Source organism: Dromaius novaehollandiae, chromosome 22 (assembly GCF_036370855.1).
Source record: "Dromaius novaehollandiae isolate bDroNov1 chromosome 22, bDroNov1.hap1, whole genome shotgun sequence".
NCBI classification, from domain to species: domain Eukaryota; kingdom Metazoa; phylum Chordata; class Aves; order Casuariiformes; family Dromaiidae; genus Dromaius; species Dromaius novaehollandiae.
The window spans coordinates 10,528,565-10,548,381 of record NC_088119.1 but is presented as its reverse complement, the minus strand read 5'-3'; the positions used below and the strand labels follow the sequence as shown (position 1 = coordinate 10,548,381).

At 58.7% G+C, this 19,817-nt stretch overlaps 1 protein-coding gene across 4 annotated transcripts; it reads left to right on the top strand.

The window, feature by feature from the left end:
• The first annotated feature begins 483 nt into the window (after positions 1 to 483).
• Positions 484 to 19,738, top strand: TNS4 (tensin 4). Of its 4 annotated transcripts, none has more exons than XM_026116332.2 (13): positions 484 to 600; positions 6,981 to 7,636; positions 12,006 to 12,447; positions 12,675 to 13,105; positions 13,843 to 13,929; positions 14,592 to 14,711; positions 15,035 to 15,127; positions 15,312 to 15,389; positions 15,860 to 15,931; positions 16,797 to 16,965; positions 17,520 to 17,588; positions 17,914 to 17,940; positions 18,515 to 19,738. In XM_026116332.2, the coding sequence occupies exons 2-13, from the start codon at positions 7,129 to 7,131 to the stop codon at positions 18,642 to 18,644; spliced, it is 2,226 nt and encodes a 741-aa protein (XP_025972117.2). In that variant the 5' UTR covers positions 484 to 600; positions 6,981 to 7,128; the 3' UTR covers positions 18,645 to 19,738. The 4 variants fall into 4 exon arrangements, with proteins under 4 accessions (XP_025972117.2, XP_064380815.1, XP_064380816.1 ...); XM_064524745.1 differs by having other exon boundaries at positions 15,794 to 15,931; XM_064524746.1 differs by lacking the exon at positions 484 to 600 and adding an exon at positions 2,890 to 3,059 and having other exon boundaries at positions 15,794 to 15,931.
• Positions 19,739 to 19,817: the final 79 nt, after the last annotated feature.

Sequence of the window (19,817 nt, the reverse complement as noted above, 5' to 3'; positions counted from 1 at the left end):
CCTCTCCGCTGTGCCTCCGTGCTACGGCAGCCGTCCCCGGGGTTTAATGACGTTGGCCTCTGTGATACCGATGACTGCAAGCAGTCTCGTCTCCCAGGTCTTCCCTAGGAGAGCATCAAAGCCCCTCCGAGGTGTCTTGTTGCTGTTATTTTCTGGGGCACGGCAGTGCCGAGCCAGCACCTGCGTGTCGGCGGGGCGGGGGCACGGGGGGAGCCGCACAACCCTCTCGCTGCCGCGGTGGCTTCCTTCGCCCGGCCGCGCAGCCCCGTGCCGAGAGCCCCCCATGCCAGCGTGCTCCGGGGGCGGCACGCGGTGCCTCCGGCCCCTCACCGGCGGCTCCGGCTCTCGTGTGCCCGCGCCTGGGTCTTCCCTCTCGCCTTGCACCTGGCCTGGGCTGGCCCCACCCTGCGCACGGAGGGGCGGCCAGGCAGAGCTCAGCCCAGGTGGGAGGGACCGGGCTCCTGTTAAAGCCAAGGCTCCCGGAGGACCCAGACCTTGCACAGACTCACCCCTGTGCTGATTTTATGAGATCAAGGTGCTGCTAGAGGTATTGCAGCAACAGCTGTGTGCTGGAGAGGGGAACGAGCAACTGCAGCTCAGGTACCTACTAGAGCTGGTTTTAATGGCCGTCTTTGCCTTTTCAATGTCTTTTTCAGGTCCCTTTTTTCCTTCAGTCTTCCAGGCTAATGTTGTTTGCAAGTTGTTTCCATTCCTCTCTTCTCTTCCATCACTTCTCTTTCTTCTGCTGCTGCTTTGCATTTAGCTGGTGATTATTCTTGTGCCTTGGGAGAAATCTGCTGCAGAAACCTCAAATACGCCAAGATGTGGTTGTTCCTGCCTGAACAATACTGCTGGCTTGCGAAGTGACCAAGTGGTGTTTAATCTGGGTGGGGAGGGCTGTTGGATGTTGTGTTAGAAATGGTATGGTTTTATGCTTACTGCTGAGGCTACGGTTTGGACTCTCCTCGGTAATCTCTGGGGTTTATTTTGTTAGCAATTATCTTCCTTATTCACCCAGAGCTTGAAGCCTGTTTAACGTTTCCAAGCAGTACAGCGGTACCCCATCCACTCTGCCCAGGTCTGGGTAGCCCGTGGCAGCGAGGCACCGGCCGTGCGCGTGTGCGAGCGCGTGTGCGAGCGCGTGTGCCCGGCGTGCCGGGGAGGCTGCGCCGCGACAGTGCCGGGAAAGCTCAAGGCAATAAAAATGCTGTGTGGCAGCACGAAGTCTGATTAGCTGCAGGGAGCGGTTCATACCGGGCTCGGGAGGAAAATCAGCTAGCTGCGCATTACTCAAATTCCGGTCGGACCGTACTTTCTCAAGCCGCTGGAAACCAGCAAGGAAGAAGTAGGCGCCGTGACTCGGCTCGGGCAGGTCGGTGTCACGAGGTGCTGTTAAACCGGACCCAGCGTCCTGAGGGTCTGTCCTTGGATCAGGACAGCCCAGCAGAGCGTCGGGATGGTTGCAGAGAAGCCGTATGGGTGTGATGATGGAGGTCTGAAGAGGGGAGGGAGAGTATCTGCTCCCCCCCCGGGGTATTTGTGCTTTTTGTCCCTCGGACCCAAGAGGGGAGCGTGGAGCATGGCTTGCTGCTTTCAGAAGGTTTCAAGCCCTTGGTTTGAGAATGAGTCGAGAGGAAAGTGAAAGGTGGTGACTGCAGGCTCCAAAGTCTGGGTTTGTTTAGACACCAAAGGATGCAGCACTGCGCCGTCTCAGTGGGACGACCGCAGGAGACGTGCCTACGGCCTGCTCCTGCAATGTTTCGGGGTCTGCAGACCCCTCTGTGCGGCAGTTCCCATCCTGTCCCTTGCCTTGGCACCCCAGAAATGCGAGGAGACAGCTTCCCTCATGCTGCAATTTTTGACCTAATACCGCTGGAAACAGCCCCACGTGGGGACTGAGGTGAGAACTGCCCGTGGTCTCGGAAGGGAAGAATCCAGGCTGATGCTCCAGGGAGCTTGTTAGGACGTTTAGAAAGTCTCAAGTTCCAGTAACTCATTTTAAACATTCCTAGGATTAGCTAATTACGTCTATTTCTGACCATAACTCCTCTTCCAGGGATGCTCTCCTTGCTTTCACCTCCCCGAGCTTCCTGGGTCCGCTGCTAACCTCGCCGAGAGCGGAGAGCAAACCCTCCTGGCTCTCCCGCGGCTGGTGGCCGTGAAGGGCCCCGGGCCCTGCTGCGGCAGCTGGGCTGCGTCTGGCGCTCGGGGGAGCTTTTGCCGAAGGAAGGAGCCTCCTGGGAGAGGAGGGAGCGTGGCAGTGGGAGGGAAGGCAGTGGAGCAGCGATTTCAACATTACTAGTAATCCTCCACATCCAAAGCCCGGGAGACCTCTTCCAGAAGTCTGAAATGTTGCTAAACAAACAAGTCGTTCGGGTTGTTCGCAGTGCGATCGCCGGGGCAGGATGGCTTCTGTTGCTAAAAGTCTTCAGCATTGCATCGGCGTGCACGGAGCAGAAAGAGCTCCTTTTGTAATGATCGCACCGGTCCTGCCCCCGTCGCGGGGCTCCGGGGACCGATCGAATATCGAGAGCGAGCGATGCTGTCTGGAATTTCGTAAGGGCTTCTTTTTGCCGCTGAACTTTTTAATCACTCGTTTGAGCGAGGGAGGGAGGGCTTTGTCTGGCAGACACCCTTGTCCCCCGACGGCCCGGAGCGCGGCCCCTCCTCGCGCCCCGGCTGCCTCCCGCTCCAGGTGCCGGACGCCCCGAGAGCTGGAGGTATATTAATATTTGCTATGCGATACCGCTGCTCTCGGCGCTCTGCAGGCAAAACACAGCGTAACCATGGCAACTGTTTTCCCTGACTTCATCAACACACCCTGCTAATCTCGGCAAGTCACCGAGCAGAGCAGCCCTCTTAACGATGAAAACGGGTGTAATGAGCTCTCTAAATGCTGGGTGTCCTCGCGGCTCGTTCCTCTCCTCCTGGCCAGTGGGTGTGTGAGAGACCCGTGGAGGCTCCCAGGGCTCGCGTTTCGGGGCAGAACAGCCCAGACTTGGCAGCCGGCGACTGTCGTGGTCTCGCTGTTGTGAGGTCGCTGCTCAGACAGGGAGCAGGTCTGTGTCGCGGCTCCAGACACCCGTGCGGGAGCAGCCAGGGCTCCGCGCGGGCAGCTGCCACGTAGAGCGCTATTCTTTAACGCAGCGTTTTCGGCATTGCTGGTACCGCGCCCGATCTGCTGGAGCCTGGGGGAAGCCAGGACGGGGGGACGCGGCGCGTGCCGGAGGGCCGCCTTGCTCCAGCGGAAACCCCGGAGCGGGGCGGGGGAGGCCGTGGGTCGCGGGACTTTGCTCCCCGCGGAGCGCGTGGGGCTCGGCTGCACGTGGCCGGGGCCGCGCCTGGCGCGCTGGGGGGAGGGCAGGCCGCGCTCGGCGCGTCCCGGTGATGTGGCAGCCCCGTGCGCGCTGCGCAGGCGGTTGTCGAGCGGCCGGGGTGTGCCGGGCCCAGCCCTGGCCCCGCGGCACCTGCGCCTCCCCGCACCCGGCCTGCCCGCTCCAGACCCCGGGCGGTACCGGCCGCGGCCGCGCGCGCCGTCCCAGATGCAGACCCCGGCCCGGCCCCTTGGCTGGTCGGAGCTGGTGCTGGGGGGCCGGGCCGGGGGCAGAGCGGAGCACCGGCACTGGGGGTGCGCGGGGGCTCAGCCCCGCTCGCCCTGGTCTCGGGGGAGCAGGCACCCGCTGCACAAAGAGCCTTTACGAGCGCCTCCGTCTCCGTCCGCAAGCTGTGGCATGTTTGTCCCCTTAGTCCTAGGGGAAATTCTGTTCCAGAGTCTGTTTCCAGAAATCAGAGACTCTGTAATTTCCAGTCTGCATGTGCTTGTGCCCAGCTTATTTCCATTCCTCCTGGTGCTGCTAGCTGGGTCTCAGCCCAAACAGCACTGCTCTTTGCCCCGGTGTTTCCGCGCCGAGCGGTGACCCCCGGCAGCCCGAGCTCGCGAGCCAAGCCCCGCGGGGCGGCACGGGGGGTTGCCGCTGCCCCGCGCGCTGCTGCTGCCGAGCCGGCTGCGCCGCCGGCTCCCGGAGCGAAGGGCACCGTGCTTGGCCGTGCCGCCGCCTCCCTGCCTCACACGGGCTTCGGCTGCCCGGGCCGCGCTGGCCGTCCCCGAGCCGCAGCCCGAGCGCGGCCCCGCGCACCGGGACAGAGGTGGGCACGCGCCGGGCCGTGCGCGAGGGCGCTGGTGCCGCTGATTCGGGAAGTCCCGACGTCTGCGGGCAGCGCTTGTCCTAGGGCTGCACCGTGCCGATGGCTAATGGCCCTGCTGTGATTAACCGCGTATGCCCAGGCCCTTCTCCTCCCCTGTTCTTCCTCCCAGAAGAGCCTGCAGCCGAGTCTCGAATCCTGTTAGGAGTCTGTGTGCGAACCCTCCCTACCTGAGGGGAAGGGAGGAGAAATGAGGTTTGGAGGTTAATTCTGGCAGCATCAGACACGAGAAAGATGAAAGACGCCGGGCAGCAGCACAGCAGAGGAGGGACGCTGTTGCGTGCGTGCTCCTGGGAGCCCCGGCAGTCCGGGTTCATGCGTGCTGCACGTTATTCTGGACCTACTTAAATTGAAACCAGCCTTGTCTTGCGGGTGCTGACTGGAGCCAGGCAATTCCTCTCCCCAGGGAAGAATCCAATTTTCACTCCATCTAGCTCGTGTTTTTGACCTGGAGTGAGTCTCCTTTTTTTATTTAACAAATGCTCCCTGCAAATCTTGTACCGTGTTGCGCTTCTCAGGGTGCCGGTGCCAGGGGTGCCACGGCAGACGCACGTTCCAAGTTTGGAAGTGAGGAACGGGTAAACGCCCGGCTGCGCTAAGGCCGCCGCGGGGAAGGGGAACTCGGGTCCTGGCCCGCTGCTGCGTCCTTTAGGTCAGACCCCAGAAATGCTGAGGACGAGCAACTACCAGGTGCTGGAAGCGGTGCAGCGGGCCGGGAAGACACCGCGCTGTGCAGCTGCGAAGCCGCTGGCCCCTCCGTCCCCCGGCGCCGGGACAGCCCCAGCTCGGCGAGCACGGCCCCGGCGCGGGCAGCGGGGCTCAGCCTCGGGTAGCCGCCGGTCGGCGTCTCGTTGCCGTCTGCAGCGTTAATCAGCGTTCGTTACAGTCAGAGACGCCTTGTGCCTGTCTGATTTCCAATTAAAGGCGTCAGAGCTGGGTCTCGGAGGTGCTTTCCTCTCCGCAGCCCAGCTGCGTGCAGGGTACATCGCCGCTGCCGACCCTTTGCGCTGCCCTGCCCGCCGGTCGCGTAAATAAGATACATCAGAGACCCGGGAGACGCAGCGGGGTCCCTGGCTGGGAAGAAGCCAAATGGGTTTGAAGTATTTGCTCACTTCTCGAGACCTTAAAACCCCTCCCAGCCCTTCTGCGTGTGCGACTTGGTGTGAGTCACGATCAGCAGCCAAGCTCGGTGCCACGCGCCGCGAGCAGCAGACAGCAGCAGCGTTTTGCTCATAATTCCCTGATCTTCGCGAGTCTGCTCTGTTCTGGGGCGTCTCTTTATGCAGGAGGAGGATCGCTTTGTGCGGGGTTATATAATCCGCGGAGGGCAAAGCCATCCTGTTGCAGAGTCTCGTCTCGCTAGCAGCTCAGCCCCGGCGTGGCAGTTAGTCACCGCTTACCAGACATGACGTAGGCGCCCGCCGGCCCCGCTGCCCTCCGCCCACCGCCGCGCTGGCAGCCGCCCGAGACCAGCGCGTCTCCTTCCTAATCCTCTGACTCGATAGTTAATCAATCCGAGATAGCCAAGTAAATAAGTCCGTCATTCTAGACCGATGCAGGAAAGGACAAATATTTCAGCGAGCGTAGCCCACTGTTTGTGTGTGTTACACACGGAGAGCTGCGCAGGATGTGAAAAAGCCGGCCCTGAGCTGCAGGATTAACTCGTGTCGGGGATCCCGCGGCTCTGGTCCCCGGGGGTCCCGCGGTCCCCACCGATGGGTGGGATCGGTCGTCCCCGTGCAGCCGGCGGGTCCGCGCCTGCAGCCCGTGCCACCCTTCCCCGGGGCCGGAGCGGGGGGGACATCCCAGGGACGACCCGGGGACCGCGGGAACTCGCTTGACTTCCACGTCACCAAGCAGCGAAACACTGGGTTTGGGCTGTCACAGCGGGTGCCGAGGGAAACCAGAGTTATTTTCTTCACCTTGAGATCAATCAGCTCGGTTCCCCCCGTGCATGTGACGGTAGCCGGTTTCGCCTGAAGGCAGCCGTCCGTCGTGTGTGCCTGGGGATGGGCGCGAGGGAGAACCTCAGTTCGGGGGAAGCTGCTCGGTTCCCTAACGCCGCTGGAGAACTTCCTCCGCCTCCGAGTGATACCAGGAGACCTCGCACCCAGAAACCCCCCAGGAAACGTGCCTTCTGCTGTGCTGGCTTGCTTTTGGTTTTTTAGATGGTGAATTAAATAATAATTTAAGTCTAAACTGAAAGCAGAGAGTATGCAAAATTTAATAGCAATCAGATCCCTCAAACAGCACCTGGCCTGGGAGCGCAGGCGCATACGCGGCGTTCCCGGGCTCAGCTCGCTTTGTACCAGCAAAGTACAAGGCTCGGATTAAACTAACACCCACTCGCAGAACATCGCTCTGGCAGGCAGCTCTGTCTCTCTGGCCGGCTGCAAGTCTGCCCTGCGCGGCTTGGGGCTCGCTGCCTGCCGTTGCCTGCTCGGGCTGCTCCCGAGCGCCAGGATCCCATTCAAAAGTTGTTAGACTGACGCTTTGTTTCATCCTTAACCAAGAAAATAGCACTGTGCAAGTAAAGCAGAACGTAGCTTTTAGGCCTCTGCATCCTGAGGAGCTGTTGCAGATTAGTGCTCCTTGCGCTCGCCCAAATGCGCAGTGACGCCGGGAGCAGAGGGCTGGAACTGAGCAGGAAAGAAAGTGCAGAATGGCTCCTTTTCTTAGGAGCTGAATTCCAGGTTTGCACTGCAAATCCCCTTTCTGAGACTTTTCCGCTGAGGTCTGAGCATGCCCGTGTAACCGTTCCTCTCTGCATTCCTTAGATTCTTCTTCTGCTTGAGACGCCGGATTGAAGAAAGGGTCTGAGGTCCCTGGGAGTGAAAGGCGCGTGGCAAACATATCCTAAAGACAAGGTGGAGGAGGAGGAGGAGGTTTCCTTCGGACTCTAAGTTGTCCAACCAGAAAGGAAAAATGTCCCAGGTCATACCAAACCACGTGCTGCGGGTTGGGCAGACCGTGTGTGTCGCATCGCAGGAGGAAAGCCAAAGCTTGCGCCCGGCGGGGTACCCGGGCTGCTCGGCGCTGCGGACGGACTGCTCCTACTACTCAACGGATGGCTGGGCTGACCCGTCCGCCGCGGGGCGAGCCGAGGCGCGTCTGCTTCCCCACGGAGGGCTGTACCGAACGCTCCCTGCCTTCGAACACGCGGCCTCCCACGCTCAAGGGAAGGGGCAGCAGGATGCCTCCCGGCAGACACCCCACGTGCCTTGTCAGCCCAAGGAGGAGGACACCGCCGTGGATCCTGGTGCTCCCCTGGTGTCTCCCACCTTGGATATATCGATAGAAAGTCTCAACCAGCTGATCCTGGAAATCGATCCAACCTTTCAGCCACTCGCGTGCAAGCCGGTGAAGGATGCTGTCCAACCTGCTGCTCAGAGTGACCTTGTTGCGACCAACAGGCAAGATCCGGAGGCAATAGGTGAGACAAAAAATCATCCTCCTTTAGCAGAGCCAGCATAGCTCGTAGTAAAGACCGTTCACCTCGGTAAAGTGCAAGGAGTGATGCTGTCCGACACCAGGCGCAGAGCGGTGCACGCAGAGTGAGGTCCTGTGCACTCGTGAAGGCCTGGAAATAGGGCCTTGATGACATCCCCCCTCCTCCCCTGTGGGGCTGATGTTTCACAGGGGATTGACACGAAGGAGCAGGCGAGTCGATCGTGCATCCAGGCTGATTGCCCTCCTGCCTAACTAGTGTGCTGAGGTGGCCCTGGTCTCGTTAGTTTTGAAATGTCTCGTGTCCAGCTAGCTCAGCAGGAGCGAAAAGGCATGGGGAGAAGAGCCCTTAATTCAATCTGGTATTTGTTTGCGTGTGTGTGGAGAGAGTGTTTCTCAAGAGAAATTAGACTCGTAGCTCTCTGAAAACCTCTAATCCGAGTTATTACCATGAATGACTAGAGACAGGCGCTGACCTCCGCCTGTAACGTCTGTAACGTGTTTAACCTCACAGCAGAGCCCCAGTTCTACGAAAGGGCACTGGAGCCTTTCCCGGGGTCATACTTGACCTGGGAAAGCACAAGGATTTGAAGCCAGGTTTCCAAAGCCCTGGGCTAAGGTGCTGATCGTTACACAACTCTTCAATTTAAATGTTCCCAATGATTTTGCAAGGGAGATTCCTTTCGCAGGGCTTGTACACTCCTCCAGCAGCATACCTGGCATTCGCGATGCTGAGCGTCATCAGGACGTACCAGCCCCTCTTTCTGCTCTCGTCCCCGGGTGCCTTACGTGAACCCTCGGCAACGCTTCTGCAATCCAGAGCTGTGCTACATGTGCTGCTTTTGGCCCAAGCTCTTCTTGCCTGCCACTCTTCGCAGTGTGTTAGCTGGCCAATGCACTGTGCACAAAGCAACGCAAAGCAGACTGTGTTGCAGGCTGCAGCACGTCTTGTGGTGCACCAGCTACTGCAGAATAGATCTCTGACGGGAGTAGGTGCCTGAAGATTCAGGCTCGGTGCTTCTGAAAATCCTTACTGCCTGTCTGCATCTTCAGATACCAAAACACCTCGAAAATCCGTCCCCAGACCTCGTTCCAGAGGAGGGTCAAACGGCAGGATATTAAAAGCATGAAACAAACTCTGTTCTCCCTGAGCCCTTACGAAAGCTTCTACATGAGGAACGTGGGGCTGGAGGAGGACATGGTGTACGTCTTAAAGTGCACTGAGCTGTAGCCCCGGCAGGTGTGAGTTTACTGATGCATGGACAAGGAGGCGGATAAGGAGGAGCCGGGGAGCATGGAGGTCTCAGCAGCGGGAGCACGCAGCTGGGCTTGGGCATTTCTGGAGCAAACGGTGTACGTGCGTCCAGCTTCCCTGAGACGGAAGGGGGTGGCCTTGCAGATAAAGCACTGTGACAAAGTGCAAGTTCAGCTCCTGGCTCCTCAGGCTGGTTCTTAGAGACATTTAGGTGCCGCTCTCCTAGGCATCGCTCTCAAAGGCTGGATTCCTGAGGGGCTCAGCAGGCAGTGAGTGTGCAAGCGATTGTGAAAATCTGGCTCCAAGTGTGGAACTGACATCTGGGTGTGTATATATTTGGATGTGTATATGTTTATTTGCCACCCCACCCCATTTTGGCTGCAAATCCATTGTCTTTTAGTGAATTACTTTAAAGGAAAGAGCAGGAGGAGCTGATGGGAGAGTTCCCTGCAAAACGCAGCCAGTGGATGTGAAGGCTGGTAGGAGACGGATGGCGCCCAGAGAGTCCCCGAGCAGGCTTTTGTTCTTGTCTGGTGCAAAATGTGCCGAGGGCTTTTAAGTTTTCCATCAAGGGAGAGTTTGCGTACTAGGTGCTGTGGTTATACAAGACAAATTACCCCTGGTACTAACCGTGCTTTGAGGAGAGGAGAGCAGTCCTCTCAGCTTGCGTGAGAGTCAGACTTAGTATTTGTGGGACTTCTGCCACGCCTTGATGTTGAAAGAAGTGCCAAGATCCTGAGCAAATATTTAAGGCTTAACCACATCTGATAAGCAAAAGCCTCAACTCGAGGCAAAGGGCCATGTTAGCCCAGTGCACAGATACTTTTCAGTTATTTCTATAAAGGGCAATTAAAAGACGCATTTCTTTCCCCTTTTGAGGGAGATATTGACAAAAGTATCCGGCCGAGATCTTGTTACGAGGGCTTTGCACGCTGATACCAGAACCACGTGGTCCATGAGCCTGCACAAGGATGGGCTTTGAAGGAGCTGCTGTTGGCTTTCCAAGGCAGTAAGGGTGTGGGACCGGGAAGGCTGCAGCTCTGATTCCTTCCCAGTGCATGGTCCCGCTGCGTCCCCACCGAGACCACCGGTCCTGGCTTAGCTGGGTTCCTCCGTGGCTGTCAGCTGGCCGTGCCAGTTCAGTCCTGCACTCAGGCTGGCTTGGAGAAGTGCCTCAAAGAGTAACTTTTGTACAGGCTTGTGCTCTTCCTAGTCATCAAACCCATGCCCCAGAGGTCTGGTTGTTCCTCGCAGGGACTGCAGTGCTTGGCAGTGCGCAGTTAGCTGCTCTCCCCAGGCTGGATGCTCCTAACTGTAGGTTCTAGGGCAGGATTTAGGCCTATACAATTAACTGCAAGGAAACTCAAGATTTTTAATATCGGTTTTTAATTGATGAAGCAAAAAAGTTTTCCCTCTCCAACAAACACCTTTAAGAGTGAGAGCAAGAAACCTTCATGAATTCCACGGCAGAACAGGATCCAGGAGCTGAAAACAAAGCTGGACATGTTCAGACTAGAAATAAGGCGCACAGTTTTAGCGGTGAAGGTGATTAACCACTGGAACAACTTCCCTGGGGAGGAGGTGAATTTGCCGTTGCTGCAAGTCCTTAAATCAAAGCTGAGAGTCTCTTTCTAAAAGGCACCTTCCAGCTCAGCGAGAATTTATGGCCTTGTTCAGGGAACTGGTAGGTGAAAATCTCTGCAGGGAAGCCGGAACCAATCATGACATTTCCCTCTCGGCTTAAAATCAGTGAGCCTGAGCACGGCCTCCAGAGCTCGGCTTTAGACCTAAGTCCTCCGAGCCTAGTGCATCTGTGGGAGACAAATGGCCCCTTTTTGGAGGAGGGTCCCAGTGTTATATTTGATACTGCGGCCTATAGCTTAGTTTAGCTCATCATCTTTCCGCCGCAAGCCTCCGTTGCAGCAACAGGGGCGTCCAAAGCCCCATGCGGCAGGCGGGAGCGCTGGTCCCTGCCCTGCAGCTTGGCTCCGGGGAACGGGGCACGGCGCGGCTCTGCGAGCGGGGCCGGCTCCGTGGAGGTGGTGCCTCCCGGGGCTGATGTGCGGCAGAAACCTGGGTGCGGGAGCCAGCCCCCGTGTGCGGTCTGCGAGCTTTGGTTGAAGGCCTGGGAGCTTTGGTTGAAGGTCTGCGAGCAAGGCATGCTCCACGCTCCCTCACGTGTTACCTTTTAGGGGACTGCAAGAAAGAGGGCTCGGAGGTGCCGTGCCTGCCCCGAGCACGCGTGGAATAAATAGCAGGAGGAAACGCACAGCAAAACATGGGCACAGAAACTGCCTGGGAAACGGTTTTGCTGCTGAAGGGGCTCCACAGGCGGGAACGGGGGGAGGGAGAGAGCCGGCCCCCGTGCTGGGCTATGCGCTCGCTCTTGGCACACCTGGTCCCTTACCCGACAGCCAAAGCCCCGCGGTTGCCCTGGTCCCACGTGACCCCACGGCCGCGGCGGGGACGTCCAGCTGTGCCTGGGGCCAGGTGACGCTGGCCCTGCGCTCATCCGCCCAGCCAGCCTTAGGGCCTTGAACGGGTGAGCAGGGACACGCGCTTGCCCCGGGAAGCGCCGGCCGCCTCGGGCATCCTCCGAATCTGATGTAATCCCTCGAGGCAGCAGCCAGATGTTTTTCTCTTGAGTCAGGTACGAACAGAGCTGCTGCCGGAGGAAACACCCGCCGCTCGCTGCAGGTCCCGGCAGGCGCCGGCCGCGTCATCCCTGCAAGGGGGTTCGGCGCGGTCAGACATGACCGTACCTAACCCGTCCTCCCGCAGCGCCTGCCAGCGCTGGGGTGGGTCGCTGTGACTTGGTATCGGTGAAGAAATCAGCCCTTGTAGCGGCTTAATGAAAGCCCGGCGCTGGGCCGCGCCAGTCTTCCCCACGAAGCACCGCGGTCCGCCGGGAAAGGCAGCCGAGCCGCCCCGCCGCGGTGGAAGCGGCCGCAGGGCCACGCGCCGGGCGAGCGCCCCCCCCCCCCCCCCCCTTCCTGCAGGGGCTGCAAACCGGAGCCAGAATTAATAGCAAGAATAGAGACGTGTCCCCCACGGAGCTTAGCGAACGGACCTGACTCAGACCTCCTGCTTCTTCCCCCAGACTTCAAATACATCGAGATGACGGCAGCTAGAGCGCAGTGTCCCGAGCGGCTGCAGGGCTCCCCGAGCCCGTCCGCCACGCCGTTCTCGAGGTCCCCGCGAGGCAGCGGCTTCCTGCCCCAAAAAGGGGGGCTCAGAGGCAACTACAGCACGAGCGGCAGCGTGGTCTTCTCGAGCCCCCCCGGGCCCGAGAGCCCCCGGGCAGGCGCCCCAAGCTGCGCTGCCCCCCCGACCTGCGGCAAGGCCTCGGAGGGCATCGCCGTGCCCCAGCGGTGCGGTGCTGGGCAGAGGGACAGCATCTCCTACGGCCCGAGCGCTCTCCTCGGCACGTCGCCGGGCTCGGACAATTTGCTGAAGCCCTGGCACGCCGTGAGGGGACAGCAAAGGACCAGCTCCCTGCTGTCCACCAGTCCCGGCTCGGACACCAGCTACGTCCTGGGAAGGTAAATGCAGCCTTGCGTCTCCGCCCGGGTCTGGTGATGGGAGATGAAAGGGGCGCGGGACAGCTACCCCCAGTCCTGTTGTCCGGGGCCTTCCTCCTCGGGGCAGGAGTTAACGTTAAGCAGGCTGAGCTCCCCTTGTGGCTGCAGCCTCTGGGGCGGTCTGTGCGTTACATCCTGACTAAACGGCTCCTGCCAATTGCCTTCTGCTCTGTGTCTTCCTCTTGCAGCAGCACCCACTCGCTCCTCAACGATGATTCGGACGCTCACCCCGCTGCCGGCCGCTCGGCTGACTGCCCGTCCCCCGCGGGGGCCCTTGGCAGCCCCTACCCATCTTCCCCAAGCGTCAGATCCCACGCTGGAGAAGCCTTTGGCCTGGGCTCCCTGCAGCCCAGGTCAGCCCACTCCACCAAAGCCAGTATGTCCCCATCCCAGAAGGGCCAGGCCAGCAGCTGCCCCCCTTCCATCCTCAACTCCGCAGCTGACATCCCAGTGCTGCTGGTGAACGGCTGCCTGGAGCAGGGAGACGCGTCTCCTCGGCTGCCCAGAGGCTCTGCAGCCTCGGCGAAGCAGAGCCCCACTCCCAGCTGCGCTCCATCCCCTGGGCTCGGTGGCCTGAACAACGCGTTGTCCGCGCCGGTGCTCTCCTGCGTCTCCGACAGTAAGTCATCTCCCTGCCGCAGGGCCGCTCTCGGGGTGGAGGAACCCGAACCAGCCGTGTTGTTTCCCCCATCGAGATCCTCGGGCAAATGTTCAGCAGGCAGAAGTGTCCTGGTCCCACTGAAGGAGGTGCAGATATGCTCCTTTATAGCCACTGAGAACAGGGACCGTAACGTCGTCATTTCATACTTGTTGGGGGAGCCAGAACGTGCGGGGAGGAGGGGTTAGGGTTCCCGTTTGCTCTGGAGGACATCGAGAGAAATCCAAAGTTTGTAAGGTCCTCCATTCAAGAGCAAACAACAGGGCTCTTGTTCGCTGGGGGAGGTGAGCAGAGGCAGCTGTCAGGGCCGAGTGTTTTAACTGGGACCCTCATGGGTCGGATCCTGAGCTGGTGTAAATCACCATGGTCCAGTGGACTTCTGTAGGGTTGGGCAGACTGGTACTGCCAGGGGACTTCACGTGCTGCCGCTCAGCTCTGTCACAGCATCCCAAGGAAGATGATTATGTGCAGAATGAATTATCCCGAGTAGCAGGGAGGAAGCTCTGATCGAAAGGATTGAAGAAACACTTCAACCTTGGCCAGCTTGAAAGAGAAACGTCTTTGTTAGGGTTCTGTTCTCCTCAGTGATGTCTGCTGCCAAGGTCTTCAGGGTTTACATCCCTGACACACAACCCCTGTCTCTCTGTGAAGAGGATCCGTGTTCCTTGCTCTGCTTGAAGGAGTTACATCTCTTGCAGGTCCCCTCAGAGATGGGCAACCAACCATGAAGTTTGTGATGGACACATCGAAATACTGGTTCAAGCCAAGCATAACCAGGGAACAAGGTAACACGAGCGTCTTTGTGGGGATAATCCCATATTGCCCTTGCTCTCTGCAAGTCGGCAGGATTACTGCCTATTCCTCGGAGTGGAGTTTGCTTCTCTGCGGTAGATAGTTCAGCTCCTACCAGTGCTACTGAGCTCCTGCAGTGACTCGATGATGGCAATGAAAAACGTCCTGGGAGCTGGTGGGCATGGAGAGATCCGCTCACTAGTCAAGATGGAAAGCTTAGAGACGCGAGCTGCGCCACGGCTCCGTCTGTACCCCCCAGGGCCGGGAAAGCTCGGCCTGCTTTTGTAACCGTGCATTAATCAACATGGCTCTGAAAGGGGCTGGCTCTGTTCTGCAGTTCCCGGAGTCCAAGTCCCTGAGCCCCTGGGGACAGGGGACCTGCAGGGGTGAGCCAGGGCCCCTGCGACCGAAAGCACTCTGTGCTCGAGCTGCCCTTGCAGGCGGCGGGCCGCCAGCCGCTGCGGAGCTGCACGGTGCCGTGGCACTGCAGCCTGTACCTGCGCGAGGGACGTGGGAGTGCTCGGCAGCCTCTCCTGATTATTCCTCGCTGCTGCCAAGGAATGGCTCCCATCGAGAGCATCGGCAGGATGCTGAGTGCAAGCAGGGGAGGTTCCACCTGTTTTGCTTGGCTCAGTCCCTGCCTGTGCTTTGACAGCTATCCAGCTGCTGAAGGACAAGGAGCCAGGCACGTTCATTGTGCGAGACAGCACGTCGTACCGGGGCTCTTTTGGACTGGCGATGAAGGTCCTGGTCTCTCCGTCCGGCAGCCAGACAGGTACAGGGATTCACTCACAAAGGTGGTGTGAAATGAAACGGTGTTAAATGAAACCGGCTGAACTGTGCGGCGTTTAGGCAAGCTAAAAAGCGGCAGGACTCTTGTTCTGTGGCAGAGGCTAGAGCCGGGATCGGTGCGTGCCCCCTCATCCCCGCGCGGCAGCCCCGCGCCGCTCCTGCCCACGAAGAGCCCCGGCGCAGCGGATGCCGCGGGGCAGCAGTGCTGTGCGCTGCCTCTGCCCGTGACCCCGGCGCGGGCAGGGGAGGGCGGGGGGAAACGGCCGCGGCAGAGCTGGTGCTGAGAGTCTTCAGTCTCGCTTGCAGGCGACGACAGCAGTGAGCTCGTCCGGCACTTCCTCATCGAGTCCTCCGCCAAAGGGGTGCACTTGAAAGGAGCCAGCGAGGAGCTGTATTTCGGTAAGGACGGTGCCGCCCCGGGAGCAGCCCGGCCGTTCCCTCAGGTGCCTCTCGAAAGCCCCTCGAGGCATCAGCCCGGAGCAGAGCCCTGTGCAGCCTCGCAGCGGGCTGGCTGGGCGCGCCCGGGCTGGGGTGCAGCGGTCGGCACCGGGGCCCTTGCTGAGCGGGCGGTTCTGCGTTGCAGGGAGCCTGTCCGCCTTCGTGTACCAGCACGCCATCACGCCGCTGGCGCTGCCCTGCAAGCTCAGCATCCCCGCCCGCGGTAGGTGCCCGCAGCGGAGGGCAGCAGCGGGGCGTCACCGGCGGGAGAGCCGCTCGAAGCAGTCCCTCCCGGCCTGCGCCTGGGGATGGAGAGCGCGGGGCGAGCCGATCGCAGCGCGTGGTCCGGCGGCGGGAGAGGGCTGAGCGGCCGGGGCGCCCGTGGGAAGGGTGGGCGGAAACGCGGCCGATTGCTCTGGCTGCGGACGGAGCGGGGAACCGCAGGTCCTGACCCGAGTGTGAGACAGTGACCTGCTTCTGCTGGGGATGGAGGGTGGTCAGCCGGGCGCGTCGGGGAGGGAGGGCAGAGGGGGGGAGCGGGGGCATCGGAGATGAACAGAGCCGTGGAAGAGGGGGATGGAGGACAATTAAATTAACTGCCTCTCTAAAAGCCTGCAATTCCCGTAGTCCTAGCCCTTGCGTGGAAAGGAGTGTCACCGTGGACATCAGTGCTTCTGCTTGTCGTTTGTGCAGACCTTGCCGACGGAGAAAGTAGCCCTGACTGTGCTCCAGCATCGGCGGTGTCCCTGCTGAAGAAAACCGCTGGTGAGGAAAGGGTCAGGGTCCCTTCACCAAAGAGCAGTTGAATCGCCCCTAGCTAGAGCTTCAGGCTTGAAAAGACACTTCTTGACTTCCCAAGCCTGATAAAAGACCCTGAACTTTTCCGATTATCAGTGTCCCCTGATTTTCTAAGCCATTCCTGACTTTGTCTAGCTGATAGGTTTTGAACATCTGGAGTCTCTAGGATGGGAATAGTCCTGTCTGGAGCTCTTTAAAGCCACTGTTTGGTTACACCGCTGTGGGACCTTGTGGGAGATGCTCAGAAACGCTACCCTGGTGTCCAGAGCCCGTGTTCTGCGGTGGGTGGGCTCCAGGTGAGAGCAGAGAGTGATGGGGAGGAGACAGCGCTGACTGGGTCACGGCATAATCGTGGGAATCAGAAACCGCTTTGTTTTGCTGGAAATTCTGGAAAATAAGTTGGCAAGCTGAAAAGTTTAGTTTGACCCAGAACAGTCCTTTAAACATTTCAGTCAGCCCGAAATGTCATGTTTTAGGTTGGGCTTGAACAGTTAGTCAGCTTGGAGTATTTCTGCTTTTCATTAAAGGAAATATGTAATAAACAGGGGAAAAAAATCCGAGTGTGACATTTTGACTTTGAAAACAATTAGTGCAAAGAATTAAAGTAAACCAAAATAAATTTGTGAAATATTTCTGAGTCACCAAATCTTTACTTTTTATCTGACCCTCCAAAATGTGTCCAGCTCTGCATGACGATGCCTGGGACCTGGTTCTGGACTCAGTACTTTTGTGCTAGGCGCTGCATGTATCCGGAGCAGAGAGAAGCTGGGTGATGTCCGGGGGGGCTGTGGGCCCCTGTGCTGCTAACCTCGGCTCTGGGCTGTCCTTGCAGTGTGCAACGTCTTGTACCTCAACTCGGTGAACGTGGAGACGCTCACGGGAGCCCCGGCCATCCAGAAAGCCATCTCCTCCACCTTCGAGCTGGAGACGCTGCCCACGCCCACCCTCGTGCACTTCAAAGCCACCGAGCAGGGCATCACGCTGACGGACATCCAGCGAAAGTAAGCGCGGCGCTGGGGACGCGCAGCGCGGTTCTGCGGTGCTCGCCGTCCGGTGCCGCGGCCGAGGGCTCACCTGGGCCAAGACCCCGGTGGGAGGGAACAGGGGAAAGTTAAACGTCTTGTGAGAATGCAGCTGGTTCTTGAATCCTCACATCCGAGCACAGCTCTCCTCTTGCCTGTTACTCTGCCAACTCGCTGATTTGCAGCGTATCAAGAAAAACTGGCCTGCCGGGACAAATCCACGTTGTAATTCAGGATGTACTTGACCCCTTGTTTTTACAGCACGGGGCATGATCCTGCCTTAAGTGAAGTCAGTGGCAACATTTCAGTGGTCTTGCAGCAGCGGGAGGCAGGAGGAGGCTGAGCGCGAGAACGGCGTGCAGCCTGCCAGCGGCCAGCGCGGAGCCAGCCCTGGGGAGGGGGGTCCGCGCCCCCCGCCCGGCAGCCCCGAGGGCTCAGCAGCAACTCGGCTTCGCAGATGTCTGTCTCTCCCAGCAGCCCTGTCCAAGCGCTTTCCTTTTCTCACGCCGCGCTCTCCTCCTCTCCCCTCGCAGGCTGTTTTTCAGACGACACTATCCCCTGGCTGCCGTCCGGTTCTGCGGGATGGATCCTGAAAGCAGAAAGTGAGTTCACAGCTCTGGGGCTGAGAGCGATGACGGGCGTGAAAGCCGTTGCGGAGCGGCGCTCGTCGAGCCGTGGCTCCCCGCCGGCGAGAGCAGGGCGATGCCCGCGGGGCCGAGCGCGGCCCGGGGCCGAGCATCCGCGCTGGGAGGTGCCGCTCCGGTCTCCCGCGCCGCTCAAATTCCCAGGCACCCAGATGTGCAGTCCCCCCCCCGCCCCGGGCTTAACCTGCCCGTTTTGTAGCTAAATATAAACGCTGACTTTGCAGCTAGTTGAATGAGTTAAATATCCCTGTTCTGAACAAACCCAACTCTGTTCTTCCTTCAGGTGGCAGAAGTACTGCAGGGCCTCAAGGTAAGGCTTGCACGAGGACCCCCTAACGTAAGCACGACGATGGAAGCCTGGGAGGGAGGCGGCTGCTTTGATTCAGCCTTGGCTCTTGGGTGGGAAGCACTGCAAACCTTCGCAGAAGCAGCAAAGAACTGAGGCTTAAACATGAGCAGGGGATGCAACAGACGTTAACGTGGTGGCTGGAAGAGTTGTGGAACGAAGGAGAGAAGGTTACGGAGTCTTTGCTCTGGGGGTTTAGATGCGGGGCTGAGATTATGCCCAATGTTCTCTGTGTCCCCTTAAATAGAAAGTGCCCTTCCGAATCCTTCAGCCTTCCCAGAGTTACTTGTTTGCTCTGGACTCAGGCAGTCGGTTGATATGTGGCTCTACCTTGCGTTCAAGAAACTTTTTACAGTCGGGAAGGCCTTGCCAGAAATACTTCTCCCAATTGTTTTCCTTCCAAGCAAACGTGATCGGGGAACAGGCCAAGGCAGAGTTATGGGAGCTGGGATTTTGCTTTGTGGCTGGGGCTAGTTTAAGCATATTCCCTTGGATTCCTGAATGCAAACTTAATGAGACTCTCTCTTCTTTTTCAAAGAATCTTTGGGTTTGTGGCCAAAAGCCAGACAGATTCGGAGAATCTCTGTCACCTGTTTGCAGAGTACGACACGGTGCAGCCAGCGTCTCTTGTGATCGACTTTGTCAGCAACCTTCTGCCAGGCCCGTAGAGGACAAACCCTGGGAGAGCTCAGGGCTAGCGGCTGCCCACGTGCTGCTGAGACGGTTCCTCACTTTTTACTGCTTCTGGGTTGCATTTTGGCAACAGCTCATATTTATATTTTTTTGTTACATACTGTCATGTCAGGAGTTTCGGTTAAAGGTTTCATACTCACTGCTCAGTTCTTGGAAGCTTCTGGTGGGATCAGATGCTCCTTCAAGGCCTCCGTGAGGGATCATATGGAAGCATTCACGACGATGGCGAACGCATCAGGATCCCACCGTGCGGAAAGCTGTGCCTGGCCCGGGAGCGGAGGCATGTGAGGGAAAGCTGGGCTTGCCTTACGAAACTGCTGGCTCGCTCACCTGGCATGCACGCTTTCCTTTTCTCCACGGAGCACTGAAATACTCTGGCCGAGGTTCCTACCAGTAACGGGGGTGCCTTGACTTTGGGTGTCCAACCTGAGGCACGTCTGGGGGAGCCGAGCCCCCCTTCGGAGAAGCAGCCTTTGAGCCCCCCCCCAACCCGGCAAGAGAGGGAAGGTCTGTCGGAGGCAGGGAGCCGACTCTCCACCTCGAAGACAGACCTGCATCGCACGGCAGTTTTGCAAATCAAAGCATATAGAAATCACTAGACCCTGCTGGAGAATCCTGCTTTCCTGAAAGAGCAGGAAACATCCAAAGGCGGAAATGTCAGAGCAGCGTATTTTTGCCAGGTGCTGGTAAATTCTCCTGCCCTTTTTTGCAAAGCAGGGTTACAAACTAGCTCAACCTACATGCGCTGAGATAAGCTGAGAAGTAAATGCTGACATTTTCATGACAGTAAAACACTGGGGTTTTGGACGTGGTTTTCATGAATTTGGGCCAGATCCTCAGATGACGTAAATTGGCGTGGCCTCGTGGAAGCCGGGGCTGCTGTGATTTACACCAGCTGAAGATTTAGCTCTTGCTGTAATGTCAGAGTGGGGTAGAGCTGCTCCAGTCTAACATGTAATCTCCTCGCCTCCCCCCTGCTTTCCTTGCACCACTATATTGTTTTAATTTGGGGCTGTGTGCTAACAAACCCTGCTTAAGGGTATTTTCAATAAAACCGGTGGATCATTTATCTCGCCACAGACACGGAGATTTTAGCAATTGAAATATGCTACTCTGCTCTTTTAAGCTGCCAAGTGTATGTATGCGCT

What these genes read in the sequence shown, in the direction of transcription:
- TNS4 (XM_064524745.1), top strand. Translation starts at nt 7,129, where the DNA reads ATGTCCCAGGTCATACCAAACCACGTGCTGCGGGTTGGGCAGACCGTG. An exon ending in CAGCGAGGAGCTGTATTTCG is followed by an intron (nt 15,128 to 15,311) that starts GTAAGGACGGTG and finishes TCTGCGTTGCAG; the next exon opens with GGAGCCTGTCCGCCTTCGTG. An exon ending in AAGTACTGCAGGGCCTCAAG is followed by an intron (nt 17,941 to 18,514) that starts GTAAGGCTTGCA and finishes TCTTTTTCAAAG; the next exon opens with AATCTTTGGGTTTGTGGCCA.